This window comes from Eublepharis macularius, chromosome 6, assembly GCF_028583425.1.
Source record: "Eublepharis macularius isolate TG4126 chromosome 6, MPM_Emac_v1.0, whole genome shotgun sequence".
Taxonomy (NCBI): Eukaryota; Metazoa; Chordata; class Lepidosauria; order Squamata; family Eublepharidae; genus Eublepharis; species Eublepharis macularius.
Window position 1 is genome coordinate 100,354,881 of NC_072795.1, and position 18,983 is coordinate 100,373,863.

The 18,983-nt window shown below is 42.5% G+C and overlaps 1 protein-coding gene across 2 annotated transcripts in view; it reads left to right on the plus strand.

Annotated features, from left to right (window-relative positions):
- Positions 1-18,983, plus strand: part of BLNK (B cell linker) — a 106,378-nt gene that overhangs the window by 21,411 nt on the left and 65,984 nt on the right. For both annotated transcript variants that reach the window (XM_054982870.1, XM_054982869.1), the window contains exon 3: positions 17,992-18,038. In XM_054982870.1, the coding sequence (XP_054838845.1) occupies positions 17,992-18,038 (47 nt within the window). The remainder of the gene's footprint in view (positions 1-17,991; positions 18,039-18,983) is intronic.

An 18,983-nucleotide genomic window follows, 5' to 3' on the forward strand; every position in this document is an offset into this window, starting at 1 on the left:
GCGCCAGTAGAGAAAGTACAGCTTTTTATCGCTCTTCCGAGAGTTAGCTATTTAATTGCATAAGAAAAGCTGACATTTGTAGTTAAGCTCTAAGGAAATGGAACCCTGTATCTGAAGGGATGAGATCATTTCTTGTGGCAAGAAGCCACTAATGAAAAACAAAAGCTGTTCTGGCAAGGAATGCTTACTAATATTTAGTAAGTCATTAAGTAGTTTGGTAACAAAATTGCTTTAATTAAAATTGATTGAAATCCCCTAGTTAACACTGTGTTTTGATTCTTGTTCCTTAAAGAAGATTGGATCCCCACTGACAAATATCCTAATAAAACTGTTACTTAAAGCTTTAAAAAAAATGCAGCTACTGAAATTGAATAGCCATAATCTATCCTGAAAAGTAATGCACTACTTTTATTTTCCATGTAAGGAGATGTAAAAATTTCAATAGCATCTACTCTTTTCAAGTGATACCAAGGGAGCATACGCATTGGAGAATACACTTCTTTCTCCAGCAGCCCAAAACATACAGATGCATTTTATGGTATAGCTCCCACAGGATCCATTGCACTAAAGGAGGTGATTTTCACCAACAGAAGGAGCCTTCCTCTGACTTAAGAGGTAGAACTTCTATCAATGCAATGGATCCACAGGATCTAACTCTATATTTTGTACACGTTTTCTTCTATAATGCCATGTGGTCTTCCTTGCGAACTCCTTCTTCAGCTGAATGTTGTGCTACTGCAAAGCGAATAGGGAAAAGCCATTCAGATAATCCACCTGGCCAGCAAAGCTATGACAGTGCTATAGGACTTTTGGCTAAGATCAAGTGTATAGGAAGATGGTCAGTCTTTCAGGTTGCAAGGAGGTGGGCTGGCAGTAGCGGTGCCAAGGGAAGGCCATCCACTGGTCCATGGCTGGTGGGTCATTACACGTTCACCTCCTTAGACACGGGCTGATTCCGCACACGTTAGATAATGCACTTTCAATGCACTTTAGCAATCGTTTGGAAGTGGATCTTTTGTTTCACACACGAAAAATTCAGTTCCAAATGATCTCTAAAGAGGATGCGAAATCAGGGTGTACCTCCCCTGCGGAGACCTCAGACTGGGAAGGGAAGGAGTTGAAACTTCACCCTGGTCTACCTTCTTCCATTGGGATTCTCCTGCTGTTCTTTCTGGTAGCTTCATGGAGAGAAGAGTAGCCCCAATCATGTCCTCCTTGCAGATTCAAGCATTATTTTTTCAGGCCCTTTTAAAACAGCCCCACTCAGATAATCCCTCAACCCACACATACAATCTCATGAACCAATGGGGAAAAAATTTAGTAATGAAATTACTCTTATATATTCTACATTTCTGAAAAGGTCAGCATTTGCAACTTTTTCTTAATAATAACATCTAACCCAAGAGTCCTACAAGTTTGATAACAATTTGTAACTTTTGGTCACTAAAAATCCTATCAATTTGGTTTTTGTTTTTATTCTAATGTACCAATGTGGTTGCAAAGATTAGGCCAATTAAATCAAAGCTTTATTTTCCTGGCCCTTTTCATTGCAAAATTCTGAACTCCCCCCTCCTTGAAAGGAGCCCCATGGCACAGAGTGGTAAGCTATAGTACTGCAGCCCAAGCTCTGCTCACGACCTGAGTTGATCCTGGCAGAAGACGGGTTCAGAGAGCAGGCTCAAGGTTGACTCAGGCTTCCATCCTTCCAAGGTCGGTAAAAAGGGGTACCCAGTTTCCTGGGAGTAAAGTGTAGATGACTGGGGAAGGCAATGGCAAACCACTCCATAAAAAGTCTGCCAAGAAAACGTCGTGATGTGACGTCCCCCGTGAGTCAGTAATGACTCGGTGCTTGCCCAGGGGACTTCCTTTACCTTTACTTTACCCCCCCTCCCCCCCCCCCCGCTTGGCTTAACTGTTCTTGCACCTGTGTTTTCTGATGAGTGCTAGCTTGCTGAAACTTCTTTCAAAGTCACTGGCAGTATGCAAAGAATCCATAGGGGTATGCACACTTAACTTAAAATTAGCTGCCACAGACTTAGTCTCTATGCTAGTCTCTATGCTGAAATCATTTTCATCTTGATTTTCTTCATCTGCTTCACAAGTTACTCTATTGTTGACTGGCTGCAGAAAGGGCTTGTCTCATTTGAAATACTGGAGCATAAATTGGTTTCTTTTTGTTTGCTTTCTTTTACTTCTTTCAGTTTCCAGCTACCTAATTTGTATTTATAGCTATCACCAGACATGGCAGCATAGAGCTTGTGTGTGTGAAATAGATACTTACATATATTTTGGGCCTGCAAATCCTACCTGAAGAAGCAGCAGCACTTGCTCCCACTGTCTTAAGGTGTTTTGTTTTGCTCTTCCCACCAAGTGTCCCTCCCTCCTGTGAGTGCAAAAGGAACTCTGGGATTGGTAGTTCTTATAGACCCAGCAGACCCAGGCAGTTCTGAAGGCTGCTGCTTAGGGTTGCTGTCCCCCTGCCGGGATGGGGGATCCCCCGATCCCACCCTTCCCCCATGCCCACTTACCTGGCCAGCGGGGGAGCACGTTCCCTGGGGCGCCACCTCCCCAGGTGGTGCGGCTTACCCCTGAGGCCGCTCTCACCGCCACTGCTGCGGCTGCTGCCGCCCCTGTGCAGCTGGCACTGGCAGGGACAAGGGGCGCAGCAGCGGCGAGAGAGTGAGCTGCAGTGGCCATGGCCTGCTCTCTTGCCGCCGCCCCTGTGCAGCCGGCGGTGGCAGGGACAAGGGGCGCGGCGGCAGAGAGAGAGAGAGAGCTGCCTGCTTTCTCTGCTCGTCCCCGGCGTGTGTGACATCGTCACATGGGGCACCCTTTGACCCTGCGTGATGATGTAACTCCTGGAAGTGATGTCATCACACACGCCGGGAGTGCGTGTGTGCAGTCATGGTAGCAGGAGCCGTGACAGGGTAGGAGTCAGCATCCTAGTCTCCTGCTGGGAGACTTGAGGGGCCTGGCAACCCTACTGTTGCTCTAACACTACTTCACAGTGGCTCCAGGAGATCTGGACATAGGGCTACCAGTCCCCCAGAGGGGGTGCAGAATCCTCCACTCCTAGCCCCCCCCCACCTCCCAGGCAAGCAAGCTGTCATCAGGCACGCTCCCAGCCGGGTGCCATGACGTCATTTCCAGGAGTAACATTATGGTGCCAGCTGCAGGAATGCTCCCATGCTTCGCTTGAGGCCAGTTTGGGCCCCAAACAGGCGATTCTTAAAGGATGAGCCTAGCACAAAGTGCAGGCACATTCCCACGGCCACCATGTTGACATTATTCCCAGAGGTGACATCATTGCGTTGGTACCAGAAGTGCGCACATAGAGTGTACATGAGGATTTTCAAAGAGAAAAGGGCTAGGTCCCTTCTGCTGCCACTGGGAGGGTAAGTAGACCTGGTAACATTATCTGTACAATAGATACAAAATACAAGGAAATGAGTTTCTTTAAATATCCTCAGGTGTAATCCACAGTATCCTCAGTTTTTTTCCTTGTAGTAATAGGGATTCCAGCCTGGTTCGGGCACCTCTGGCTTCAAGTGGAGGAGTGGGGAATCAAACCTGGTTCTCCAGATTAGAGTCCTGCACTCTTAACCACTACACCAAACTAGCTCTGTTATATTTTAACATGACCCATAATTTAAAGAAAAACACATTTATGCCACATATTTATGCCACATATATCTAGAGGAGCCATATTTCAGTGTTCTGGAAATTTCCATCTCTGACCTCATCACTGTACTCAAGGGGGAAAATGTTTAAAGTGGGAGTGCGCTGGAGTTCATAGATGGAGTTTTACTTAAATCATGACCTCATGATTATCTCCTATCTGCTGCAGTACAGATTGACTATTAACCTGCTACTGCTGGGTATGGCTGAGTTTTACTTAGTTAAACATTTAAGCTTCCTCCATTAATGCAGCTGCACTAAATATTTAATTATTTTAAAAGTCCCTCTCACCCTTTTCTGGTAATCATTTATCAACATCTGAATGTTTGAGCCTGATTATATCTTGCTAGGATCCCAATCCTACTTGAATTTTAAATTTGAATTTTAAATACAACACTGCCTAATTGTGTATCATATATATCTATATCTATATATATATATCTCTTCTCTTGTTGGTCATTTTGATACCATAAGACGCCTTGTTCCTACATTATGATAAAAGGCCAAAGTTTACCCATTAATGACCCCATAGCTAGGAAACTTGCAGGGGCACGCTGCTACCTTTGTAGCATGGTACCTACAATATTCAAGCAGCCCAGAGGGAGAAAAGGAAGGCTACTGAGAAACAAATCAATACATACTAAAGCGACAATAGATATAAAGTTGTCCCATTCAGGCCAACCTTCCCTTACAGAGAAGACACGTTGAAAATTGAAAAACCTGTGTGCAGATCTTTGTGGAACTGCTAGGGTTGCCAGCCTCCAGACAGTGGCTGGAGATCTCCCGGAATTACAACTGGCCTCCCCAAACCCCACTTTCTCCAGGTTTCACCCCCAGATCTCCAGGAATTTGCCAAATTGGAGCTGGCAACCCAAGGAACTACATTTACAATAGTCCACCAAATAGGTGTTTTTCCCTCTGGGTTTTTGCTGTTGTTATTGACCGCCCATTTCCCACGCATACTCTGATGATGATTTTGTTAGGGGAAGCCGTTCTCACCCTCATTCATATTGCTTTGTTTTCTTGTATCCCATTTCGTTATTTCCCTCTCTAGCCTTCTTATTTCTATCCAGATGCAAAGGAGTAAAGAAAAACAGCTGCTTTGGCAGGCAGTATCAGCAGGGAGGGCTTCTGCACAGTTCCCAGGCCCTTGGACAGCAGGGGCTAATTAAAACAGGGAGGCAACCAAACACAGGCTTCTTTTGCCAGCCGTTCCTCCCCTATGAGTGCAAATGTTTGCCTTATGCAGTAGCTCAAAGAAGGATCATCCCAAGATGACGTGCTTAAGGATGTAAACAAAGAAGGGGCTTTGATTCAGTTACTGCTGGAGTTAACAAGCGCTGTCCTCAATATACCCATTAGTTCAGTTTTATTGCTTTTAAGCAAAGATCATTGCAAAAAAAATAAAAAATACATAATCAAAACATGCCAACTTAAATCAAAGTTACAAATACTTGGAAGAGACTTAAATGCAAGATTACACATTTTTCCCTGTCTGAGAGCAAAAATAAGATCATTATAATAAGTAACAAAAATGATCCATGTCATCTTAAGAGCTACAGAAGTACATTCTGAACAAACTTTTCTCAGGTTCTACCTCTTGCAAAGTATGCTACCCAGGATGGAAGCCATTCTTCGATTCTTTCCACATAAGGAAAAATAATGAATTTGAATATCCATGGTAGATAGTCTACCTATCAAGACTGGATTTGGCTCTGATGTAAAAGGTAGTGGAGAAGATTATATAAAAACCACCTTCCTTCCAGTAACAAAGTGCTGGGTAAGCTTTATTCATGCTGCCGGGTTGAAGATGTGGAATAAGTTCCCAGGTTATAGGGTCTTAAACAAGGGAGGGAGTTGATATGAACCATATCGAAAACAGAATTTCAATAGCATTTAGTCTAGATTGATGAAAAGATTAAACTCTAACTGTTGGCCCTGATCTGTCGGTCTATCCAAGATAGGCCACACTGCTGTAGAAAAGTTACTGCTTACTACAAATCAAATGTGTTTCATAAAGGCAGCTTGACCCATACTTTCAGGTAGTCATGACTAGGGCTGCCAACATCCAGGTGGGCCTGGAGTTCTTCCACAATTGCCACTGATCTCCAGACTACAGAGATCAGTTCTCCTGGAGAAAATGGCAGCTTTGGAGGGGTAGACTTTATGGCATCAAATCCTGCTGAGGACCCTCCCCTTCCCAAATCCCACCCTTCCCAGGCTCCACTCCCAAATCTCCAGGAATTTCCTAACCTGGAGTCAGCAACAGGAGATTAGCATCCCACACATCTCTTTCTCTCTCTCTTTTTAAAATCAGACTTCTACACTCTGCTTCATGAGATATTAGGGGACCTCTGGATGTTAACCAACAGGTCTCTTGCCTCTCTCTCTGCTGCACTCTAGGATATTAAGTATTCAGCATGGTGCAGTGGTTAAAATGTTGGACTGGGATCTGAGAGACCCAGGTTTTGAATCCCCACAATGCCACGGAAGCTTTCTGAGTGCCTTTGGGCTACTCACACACTTTCAGCCTCAGGGTTGTTGTGAGGATAACATGGAGAAAAGGAAAATGATGTTTTGGGTCCCCATTGTGAAAGAAAAAATGGGGTATTAATGAAGACATAAGTAAGAAATATTGCTGGTTTTCTATTTCGGTCATTCATAGTTGCTTTTCCTGTAAAGATCTGCTAATTTCCTTCTGAAAACTCTACCCCAGCCTGTTTTGTGTTGACACAGATATGCAGCAATGCATAGCATACATGTTCCTGGAACTTATTTTAGTACAGCCTTACTTCCAGCAGATGTTGTCCGGTAAATGCATGCAAATTTAAAGCACAGAATGTAAAATACTAACGTTAATATGCTTTAACTTGCGTTAATATGCTTACACTTTTGATCATTATAGATACATGTGCATGTGTTTGCTAGTGCCTTATTTTATTAACTGCCAAACTAAAAGATTTCATTCAGCAGACACACACACAGCATAACAGAGGGCAGAAAAGAACGATTGTCAACAGTGAGTTGAAAGCCCATGAATTGCAACAGAAATAAGCAACGAACCCAGCTTACCGTGTCCAACAGTACAATCCTAAACAGAGTTACTCCAGTCTAAGCCCATTGAAATTGTTTAGGATTGCATTGCAAGTCATGCTGTGACTTTGGGATACTTTGTGCACCATGCCTGTTTCCGTTCCTCCCAAATACCACATGCTGTTGCTAAAAGTATTATTTTTATAAAGTCATGATGAGCCCATAATTTTTAAAAGTTCTTTTTTCTGGTAAGGACACCAGAAATATTTCTCTTTCAGGCTCCAGCAGGGTCACTGTATTAGATAAAGGAACCCTGCCTGCTATGTCAGATACAAACTTGCAACTTTTCAAATTTTACAAACAGAACTTTGAAAAGTTTGTATCTGACATAGCAGGCAGGGTTCCTTTATCTAATACAGTGACCCTGCATGAGCCTGAAAGAGAAATATTTCTGGTGTCCTGATTCCACGTTGCCTACTTAAAAACAAAGTATCTTACCCAAATCAAACAGAAAAATTAGAACACATATAGCACAGAATTTTTAAGTAGCATGTCAATGACCACATGAGGATATTGTGACAAGACTATAGTTTCCATAAGCTTACGTGTGGTAAGATAACCAAACATCTTCCTGACACTTGACCACTGAACTATCAGCAGGATGCATTCCTTGTTCTTAACTGGCTGTGCACTACGTTGTTGCCCAGTGGGATCGCTTCTATGTTCGGTATAACACCTGCACGTTGCTGATACTAGATAAATAATACATGGAAAGAGAAAGCACGAAAATAGCTTTTCTTCTTGTTAATGCGGATGCTATGTATTAAAGCCCATGAATTATAACAAGAATTAAATTTCATTGTTTCATGTTACTGCAGCTTAGTAATAGTTCCCTTAACACAGTTATTACACTTCAAGTACGAACAGAAGTTAAAAGCTGGTTTAGGGAAACAAAGTTAAGTGAAAAAAGTTTTAAATGTACTTTTTATTTAGGCCACTAGATGTCAGACTTTTCTATATTTAAATATCACCACCACCACCCCTTCCGATTCTCTCCCTGCTTCAATCCAGGAACAGATCTCCATCTTCCTCATAATTCAGGTCACACTAAGCAAATGTTTTATGTATTTTGTATATGGAAATTAACAATGATAAATGTGTACAGGACATTAAAATGTATCTTTTTAAAAATACTAAATTGAGTAACCCAAAACTAGCAAGAAACACTACAAAACAGCCCTTTCGGTGGCACTTTAGTCGCTTCCCAAAGCTTTTTTAAATGCATATATCAAAGTTATGAGACAGTATCACACCAAAATATACAACACCAACACTTTAACTACTAAACATAAAATATATATCACACCATCCTTATGCCCAGTAAGTAAGTGCTGTATATTGTTTATCATACCTCCCCAAGACAGTTTTTTTAAAAGGCATGGGCTGTCTATAAGTTCATTTACTGCCCTGAATGATAGAACTAATCTGTGACTCCAGAGTGGCATCTGCAGCTGACTTCTGAATGCTGCCACAGTTTCAGAGGAAGTCAACCAACAGCACCAGGGGTTCCAAGGCTGACTGGAATATTTTAGCACTTACTTATCTCTCTGGTACATTTTGATCCTACCTTTTGTCCCATGAGTTCAGAGCAGCCAGCATGGTCCTTCTTCCCTCATTTTATCCTTACAACAATCCTGTGAGGTAGGATAAGCTAAGAAAGAATGCTTCATGGCAGAGTTGGGACTTGAACCCAGATCTTACTCCTATGCTCTAACCACTACACCACAATGGCTGTCACAAATCTCATTTAAAAGTGGTTTTTTTAACTTCGTATGGTGAAATAGCATTATTCTTCTCTGGAATGTATATACCACATTGAGAGTTGGCAGAAAGCTAAGTGAAAATATGCACTTAAGTAATGCTACACCTTTACTACAAGGGGTAGAGTCTCATTTCACTGAGAAGCGAAGGGGGCTATGCACTTATTGTCTTAGCTGCAGTTCACTGAGCTATTTTGCTTAAGGAAGTTATTGTTCTCAACAGATGACAAAGATGGAGATTTTATTATTTTAAGGAAAGTACACAGTCAAAAAGGCCTTACGGGTGCTTTATATGAAATTCCCCTATGCAAAAGCAACCCAGGACATTACAGTAACTGCACTCCTTGTGTTGGATGTAATGGAGGAGAGCGCCAAGCTCAAAACAACAAAGGGATCTGAAAAGGTGACTGTGCAGAGCCAGACGGGGGGGGGGGGACCCTTTCATGGAAGGAATGAGGGGTGATCAACAAGCCTGTAAGAAAGAGGAGTTTACCTCCACTGAAGTGTGTTCCTATCTGAAATGCAGTGGGCACACAAGTCGGGAGTGCCCCAGTACATAAACAGAACTCATGTCTTTTGCTTCTTCATTTGATTAATGTTTAACGGCTTCTCAACGGCATCATCCAAACACATGCAGCCTTGCCATGTCTGCAGTCACCTGGCCGTGTGGTTCTTGAGCAGAGATCTTGCTTCCACTCGGGGCAACAAGTTTTAAGCAAGACATTTACAACGTGGAGTAGCTGGATGGGTGCTTTTAGGGAGCCTCCAAATGTAGAGACTGAATCAGCCATTGAAGTAATACAGCTACAGCCATTATTCTTCCTCAAATATATAGTGCAATGCCAAACCTGTTTATTCAGAAGTAAATCTCAGTGTGATTTAAGACTGTTCGCATAACTAGTACAGTCAAGCGGCAGCACTAATTAGATATCAGAATGGATTATAAACCCAAATAGAAGAAATATAAAACTGGAGATAATTGACACCAAAGAAGAAATTCAAAATTACTTATGGATCAAGAAATCATTAAAAAAAACTATTCAAAGACTAGATAGTACTCATATTTTGAGGGATGGACTATTCAGAATATAGTTTCAATGAAGAAATGGATTAAATCAGCCAACTTCACCATTGACATCACCAATAGATGCCTATTATGATACTATCACAAGAAATAAAACTAATTATGTAAATTATGGGCATATGATGGATAAACAAGGAAAAATACTGCATACATAAAGACTTTGAATTGTTTTAGAATTATTTCTTCTAAAAATTGTATCCATCCTCTCAGCCCAAAGGCTCTAGGAGTAGCTCACAGTCTAATAAGTAACAACCAAAGGTATAACAATGAACAACAACAAAACATGTTGAAGCCAACTAGTTACAGCTAGCTAAGCTCAACTACCATATTTGCCCTGGATGGGACACCACTGGCAACTTTGCGAGTGTTGAAGAGTCTGGGCGTGCTCCTGGATGCCTCCCTGTCGATGGAGGCCCAGGTCACGGCGGTTGCCAAGTCTGCATTTTTCCATCTCCGTCGGATCAGGCAAGTTGCCCCTTACCTGACGCCCCAGGATCTGGCTATAGTGACCCATGCAACGGTCACCTCCAGGCTAGATTACTGTAACTCACTCTATGCTGGGCTACCCCTGGGCCTGATCCAGAAACTACAACTGGTCCAGAATGTGGTGGCACGGGTCCTGACTGGTATATCCTACCAGTCACATATCACACCTGTCCTGTGCCAGCTGCACTGGCTTCCGGTTGAATTCCGAATCAGGTTCAAGGTGTTGGTTCTTACCTTTAAAGCCCTGAGCGGGTTGGGACCAGCATATCTTCGATCACCTCTCCCTGTATGTTCCCCGGAGACCGCTTCGATCAGTGGATAAATGTTTCCTGGTGGTCCCCGGCCCTAAGGAAGCCCGCCTTGCTTCAACCAGGGCGAGGGCCTTTTCAGTCCTGGCTCCAGCCTGGTGGAACGCTCTGTCAATGGAGACCCGGGCCCAGCGGGACATATTATCATTCCACCAGGCCTGTAAGACAGAGCTGTTCTGCCAGGCGTTCGGTGGTTGAAGGGGGCAGTGCCATGTCGGCCTCCCACCTTTGGGGTGGGGGGTTCTCCCCACCATTGCACCTTAATGTATTTGGTTAATTTATTTTATTATTGTTTATTGTATGTTGATTTTAGAATTATTGTTTTTTTGTTTTTATTTATTTTAACTGATTTCAGTGCCCAGAGCCCCTGAGGATGAGCGGTTTATAAATCGAAGTCAGTCCTTTTTTTCAGGGGAAACTCTCCGGAATGCCGTTCCGGAACCTCTAAAAAGAGATCACGTGGGTGGTGGCCACACCCACGTGATTCCTTTTCCTCCTGCGCTGCCTGCTGCTTCTCTTTTTTAGCAGAATCAGCAGCAGCAGCAGAGACTTGTTTACAAAAAACAGACCCTTCAACCCAGCTCACCATTGCCACTTGGATTCTTTGGTGAGTCAGAAAGCCAGAGGAGGGGTGGCCGTGGCATTGAGAAGTGGAGGTGAGTGGGGCACAGTCTCTCCTCTGCATCTGCCACTTATGCGCCAGAAGCTGGAGCTGCAAGCTGGAGGAGGACTCGCCCGCCACGTGCAGCTCCGAGGCCGGCACGAGCTCTCCTTGTGGCCTGCAAGCCAGAAGAGGACTCGCCCACCTCAGTGCTGGTGTACACTATGAGCGGGCGCAGCTCCAAGGCTGGCATGGGCTCTCCTCATGGCCTGTAAGCCGGAGGAGGACTCGCCCACCTCGGTGCCAGCACGCGCTATGAGCAGGCACAGCTCCGAGGCCATCATGGGCTCTCCTCATGGCTTGTGAGCCGGAGGAGGACTCGCCCACCTCGGTGCCAGTGCGCGCTATGAGCGGGCGCAGCTCCGAGGCCGGCATGGGCTCTCCTCGTGGCTTGCAAGCTGCTGGAGGACTTCTTGTGGGCACATTTAACGTGAATTTTTTAAAAACTGTGTTTGCTGCCTTTATTCCCCATGCTGTGGTTGTTGCTATTCCCCACCCCTTCCCTCCCTCTATAGTGGGCCCTTTTAACATGAATTTTAAAAAACGTGTGTTTTGTTAGTGAATTCACACTCTCATTCATTCCACATCTGTCCAGCAGGGCAAAGACACATTGCACCCCAAAACATGCACCCCAGTCCAATAGTGGAGAATGGGATTCCAATTAGGTGAAAAACAAAACCAAAGTCACAGATAGATGTGTATTTCCAATTGAAACAAATAAAATGATAGGCCAAAAAAGGATTGAATCCACTTAATAAAAAAAAATTGAAGACTTTAAAGACAAGAGATGTGGTTTGCCAATGTCTGCCTCTGCGAAACAACTCTGGAGGGTTCACCTTCCGAGATTTAAGATCAGGCTAACCTGGGTTGTCCTGGCCTGGGTGGTATACTGCTCCAGTTATGCTAAAGTAACTGTGAATAGACTTTTCATCCATACATTTCTCTAATCTTTTTCAAAGTCCTTAATGCCCTCTAGCAGTTGCCACTTCATGTGGCAGCGAAGAGGAAGTGGTGTCACTTCCAGAACCGGTGTCACTTCCGGAAGCGATGGCACATCCAGGAAGTAGTGTCACTTCCGGCGGCGGGAGCACTTCTGGAAGTGATGTCACTTCCCGGAAGTGACATCATTGTTTGCTTACGGCGGTGCGCGCGCGCTTTGCATGCGCACATGTCATAATGGAGAGTTCCCCCACCTCTTTTCCCAGAAAAAAAGCCCTGATCAAAGTAATAAATAAATAAATAAAATATATTAAAAAGTAAGCATCAAAAGCAGAGGCAGAAACAGCAGAGTAATATCAAAAAGTCGTTGATGTACATTCATCCCAAAGTCTCCAAGGAAGCATTAAACTCATGCAAGGAATAGACCATACATGTGAAATGGCCTGACACAAAGTCAGAACTCTCTGCAGAGTCTGCATTGACTGGCAGAGACTGCTCGGATCCTTTTCACTTGAGATCTCAGTGACTAAAACTGGGACCTTCTGCATGCAAAGCAGATGTTCTGTTACTGAGCCAGAGCTAAAAACAAGTTAGTAGTAGTACAGTAGTTAGTACAGTCAGGGCTTTTTTTCTGGGATAAGAGGTGGTGGAACTCTGTAGTGGAACTCAAGACCGCACCATGACTTCACTTTGGAACAAGGGGGAAGTTTTTTAAAGTTTAAATTGCCCTCAATGAAAATGGTCGCATCGACGGTGGCCCCGCCCCCTGATCTCCAGACAGAGGGGAGTTTAGATTGCCCTCCATGCCGCTCGGTGGCGCAGAGGGCAATCTAAACTCCCCTCTGTCTGGAGATCAGGGGGCGGGGCAACCAGCCATGTGACCATTTTTAAGAGGTGCCAGAACTCCCTTCCACTGCATTCCCACTGAAAAAAAAAGCACAGTACAGTAGTTCCTCCCTAGGGTTGCCCAGCTTTTTTACCTATTCCTGTGCCTTTAACAACAACAGGACAAGTTGGCTGGTGAAGGTTTCTTCTGGGCATGCATATGTAATTATGGGAAAAGATTAAACTGCCCAATTTCATCTTGCCATGTAGTTCTTACTGGCATAGGAGCTCTGTTTAAAAAAAACCCTCCCTTTCTCTAACCCTTTCTCAGAAAGAACACTGCCCTCTTTAGTACTGATTTTTTTAAAGCTTAGGCATTCACTAATAAATCTCAGTGTAGAATACCTTTATATTTTTATTTTATTTCTTCACAATGTTCCATAGGAATTTGCTGATTTCCAGACGTGGTGAGGCATACTCCAATTATGGGATTCAGTGTGTTAACTGGGCCTCTGTTTCATGTTACAGTATAATTACAGGATTAGTATTAAATATAGTTGGTTTATAGTGTCTGGAAAGACATATTTTCCTAATGTAGATAACAAACATATTGAGAAACATTTGAATTTTAGAATGTCCACAAAATATATCATTTTGCTGCAATACATGTTCCTCTTTTGGAGATAGTGGAATTACTTGAACTACTTTGAAACGTTTGGGCCCAAGTCAAAATTCTAGAGTCAACTGCAAACTCTGGGGCAGAGACCACAATCCACTCCAATCATGTGCAGAAACTGTCGTAATAAGAAATCCTGGCACCCAGGGAAGAAGTGGGGTGGAACCTAAAACAATCTTGTGGGTGGAGCCAAAGGTAGACATCACAATTCGTGAATCTGAAGAAGGTCAGAGGATGGAGTCTATTTAGTTATGCACACACACACACACACACACACACACAAATCTTTTTGTCTGCTCATTACAGACTAAAAGTAGCTTAAACTGTCCATATATATGTTCATATATATGAAAATAAGAAGAGCCCTGGCTGGATCAGACCAGTGGTCCATCTAGCCCAGTATCCTGTATCACACAGTGGTCAAACAGTTTCTACAGAGGTCCAAAAACAGAGCAAAGAGGCTGAGGCTTCCCTGGATGTTGCCTTCTGGCACCAGTCTTCAGAGGTTTACTGGCTATGAATCTGGAGGTTGCCTTTAGTCACCATAACTAGTAGCCACTGTTAAACTTTACCCTCCATGCATCTGTCTAATCCTCTTTTAAAGCTGGCTATATATGTGGCCATCACTTCATATTCTGGAAGTAGGGTTGTCAGGTCCAGGCTGGGAAATTCCTGGAGATTTGGGGGGTGGAGTCTGGAGAGGGTGGAGTTCGGGGAGGGGCCTCAGAATGGTATGATGCCACAAAGTCCACCCTCCAAAGCAGCCATTTTCTCCACCTGGAGATCAGTTGTAATTCTGGGACATAGGCTAGCAACCCTACCTGGCAGTGATTTCTACATTTCAATCACTCATTGTGTAAAGAAGTATTTCCTTTTGTCCATCCTGAATCTACTGCCCATCAGTTTCATTGGATGCCCTTGCGATTTTGTATTTTAGCATTTTCCATTCTCCTAAGGTCAGGAAAAATGAGTACCCAGTTTCCTGGGGGTAAAGTGTAGATGACTGGGGAAGGCAATGGCAAACCACTCCATAAAAAGACTGCCAAGAAAACAACGTGATGTGAACCCCCCCCCCCCATGGGTCAGTAATGATTCGGTGCTTGCACAGGGGACTACCTTTACCTTTTTTACACCCTGTACATGCAGTATTCAGCACAGGTGAAGGAGGATGCTGGGACTCCTCCCCTCTGGTACCATGGTCCCAATCCAAATTGAGCTCTGTATCCTTTGGGCTAGTAAGTTTCTCACAGCTGCCTTGTGACTGCAGGGATTATTGAAAAAAGTATTGAGTAGCTTGAGTCTGCATGAGCATATATTCAACAGAAGGCAGCAACGTGCTTTGACACTGAAACAGGTTTTGCTTTAAGACCTCAGGATTTTCAAGACTTCTTTTGAATAAACTGCAGAGAAGCTTAGTTTTTAAAGGCTGCTTTACTTTGATTTAGAGAGTTCAAACCTTTTTTCTTTACTCCATCACATAGTACAGAGAATTCTGTGGCCCTTTAAACCTAAGAGATTTATTGTGGCATAAACCTACTTGGACTGCAGCCAGCTTCATTACATGCATGAAATGTTATTCTCAGGTGACAGATGAGAGAGTGAAAGCGCAATCCAAAATGCAATCTGTGAAACGCAAGAGGTACAGCCTGTGATATTTCAGTACAGAACACAAATGTGTAAAAGGTAAGTACTGGGGCTGCACACAAAAGCAGCAGTTAGCAACTGCATAGTGTTCCTAGGTTTGCTTGGCTAGTTTAAAGACCAAGATCCTCAGTCTTCATTAAAAACAGATCCAGCCATTTCACATTCAATTTTCCCTTTGAAGTTTCTATCTTGCTTTTGTTGCAGCCTGCACCAGTGATGCCCTTCTGTTTCTATGAAAATCAAACAGGTCAATGCAAAAAAGAAATGGATACAACTCTGACATTAAAATGATGATATTCAGAAATCAGTGAAAAATCATTTCTGTCTATTCAGGACACTCTGTTGGTGGCTTGAAAGTCGCCATTGTTCCAGGCTCAAATCCTCGTGCTGCCATGAGGAGTGACCTTGGGTCAATCATTCTCTCTCAGCCCAACATACCTCACAGGGTTGTTGTGAGAATAAAATGGGGGAGGGAGAAAATACGTATCACTCTGGGTTCCTTGGAGGAAGAGCAGGGTAAAAATATAATAAAAGAAATAGTAATAATTATTCAAAAGGAAATTCCAGAATGAAATTTCTGAGCTAGAGCTTGATTGTGTTCATTTAGAGCAAGGATTAAAGATAATTTAAACATTCATTTAGAGCAGGGATTCATTAATTCATTTAGAGTAGGGATAAAGATCAGGGATTTCTCTCTCATAGGTATTGAATTAACATAGTAAATCTAGGAAAACCTTTTTAGCAGAATCAAAAAGAGTCCAGTAGCACCTTTAAGACTAACCAATTTTATTTTAGCATAAGCTTTCGAGAATCAAGTTCTCTTTGTCAGATGCCTGATACAGAGAAATCACCAGTGCTTTGACTTGTCAGCATTATACCCTCCTAAGGGCCAAGCTAGAAGTGACAAATTACACTTGAATGGCAAGTAAACAGACTCAGGGCTAAGCTACAAGTGACGAATGACACTTGAACGGCAAGTGTATTTCTCTCTGTTCACTTGCCCTCCACTCAATCCACTTGCCATTCAAGTGTCATTCATCACTTGTAGCTTGGCGCTCACATGTATTCCTCCCTGTTCACTTGTGCTCCACTTGCACTCCACTCAATCATCGAGTGGAGCGCAAGTGAACAGGGAGGAATGCATGTGAGTCTGTTCACTTGCCATTCAAGTGTAATTCGTCACTTCTAGCTTGGCTCTGAATGTCCATTGAAGAAAGCATACAGATCACTCCTAAAGGTGCTCAGGAAGTGCTTTCTAAGGAACGAGAGTTCTAAAGTGCTCTCTCCTTGGAACGCCACTTCTGAACTCACTTTAATGCGTTCTGCAACGAAATGGTGTTTTCTGCCCTGCTTTGAAGTTTGCCTTTCTTTTTGTTTAGAGGTAGCAATGCTGTGTGACCAATATAGTTTTTATTCAGGTAGACAAAGGGTTACTAACTTTGAACACCCACCATCTTCACTTATATTACACAACAATCAAAAATATCCAGAGAGCATACCAACAAAATGTATCCCATGCATATACTGGGTAACAACGCATATGCCAGTATGTGATTCAATCTCTATAAAAACATTATGTGTGAATTAATGATGGTAACCAAAAGATGACACTACTTAAAATATTAGTAGTAATTTTAAAACCTAGGAAAATGTGGTAGTAAAAAAGAAAGGTAGCAGCTAATCATTTCATGGGGCACTCACTCCAGGAGTTTTATAGTCACAAACCTAGCTAGATAGGTTTGAGAATGCATTCAAAGCTCTATCTGGGGTGCCAGCTTACCTGAAGCTGACTTTGAAGAGAGTTAAGAGAGTAAGAGATCAAACAGAACCCCCTAGTGGTACAAATAAGAAAATGAAAGATAACCTGTCTGGGACATTCGTGATTTGAACATAAGTTGTTTTTCATACTTTCCGCTTCATTGGGAGAATTCACTGAAAGCAATGGGCTGAATCCTCAGTATCCATTTAAGTCGTAGTGGAGCCTTCCACTTACAAAACATGACTCTTCTGCCGGAGCATGCCTAATGAAGTCTCCTTGCATTGGAGGAAGGCTCCATCATGAGAAGAATTAAAACTTTTTTAGATTTTATGAATTGATGGGGGGCAGTATGAATAATTTCTACTTATGATATTTGATCTGCAATGAATGCAAGTCACCACTTTGATTCGTCAGATGTTGAGTGAGTGAGTGAGTGAGTGAGTGAGTGAGTGAGTGAGTGAGTGTGTGTGTGTGTGTGTGTGTGTTGCAGTCACTAAGCAGGATCAGGTGGGAAGACACATTCAGAGTACTATCTAAGGAGCCAATTTGCTTAAAGCAGATCACCAACATTCTAAACAACAGGGACCAAAGAGTGAAGGCTTTTCTTGGCTAACTGACTAGTTGGTATTATTTCACAATAGCCATGTTCCTTGTCCTTTCCTCCAAAATTCCAGGGATTATAAAACTCAGGGGGGGGGATCACCAGACAATGCACTAGAAGACCCAAAAGACCCACATTTATCTTCTTGTTTGTCCCTTTTTATAATAATTCATTAACCTGTGCTTTTTATTCACTGCATTCCTGAACAGATTTCCCACTATATAACGTGTTCTGCACAAAAATTACCACATGATGGTAATAAAGAGTTAATTAGTAACTTGGTTATAATTGTTCTGTGCCATATATAAAGTAAAAGTGATGCTTAAAGACTCCAGCTACTTAACTGTGTACTGTAACTACATGATGGTTCAGCTAAACAAACTCAGTTTTGGTTCAGTCAAACTTGCATTTATTTTTGAATAATGCCTCCTTTGATTTAGCACCTTTCTCAAGAAACACTGTTTTTCCCTCTTCCAGAATTTATCAGATTATGAGATGAACAGATTCAGTATAATGGACCAGCCGTAAGTTTCTCCTTTTCTGTTTTCTCCATAAAATAGTTATTTTACTACAAAAATTCTCAGTTAATATATATTTTTTATGTAGAACATAACTGAAACCCAAAATCGTGCCCATTTTTATAATTGTTAACTATGGCTAACAAATCTTATAAATGCAATCCTAAATAGAGTCATATTCTTCTAAATGCATTGATTTAGAAGGGTGTAGCTCCATTTAGGATTGCACTGGAGCTGAGTCCCAGGAAAGCATTCTTAAGATTAATTAATTCAGTGAAACTATTAAATCTGCATAAATTTCTATCTAAAGAAACAAACATGCTTTTCTTAAAATGCTATATGTGTCACAGCAGGCAAGTTCTTAGGATGGGTGTCTCCCCATCCTACTCAGGAGGGAATGACTATTTTAAGACTGTGCTTGCCATCTGCAATAGTTAAACAATTTAAAATGATTTAAAATGTAATTTTTAAAAAAATTGGGGACATATTTTTAGTTGATCACACTGCTTCAGATCAGTTCATCTAACCAATCGATTGACTAAACATTGCAGCCCTAATGTTGTGTTTCATTAAAAAGGCCAAAGTATCCTTTTACAATATATGCAGTCATATTCTACCACATCCCTTAGACGTAGAAGAATATTAGACCCTCTTCTGGTGTTAGCGTTCTGTTTTCATCTGTGATCTGTATGTAATGCCCTTGCATGCCTATTGCACATACATGTGTTTTGTCATATGTATTTGCACAGGGATTACATGACTGGCCGTATTTTCACATGACATATACACACAGAATATATGCTTGTGCAATTAGCTACATGAAGGCTGCACTTGGTGCTGCGACTCCATTTCACTAATAAAAGACCCTTCTTATGTTGGGTTGCCAAGTGGCCTGAAGAAAAAATGTCCCATCCTTTTAAATGAGTATTAATGGGATGTTATTTACCAGGT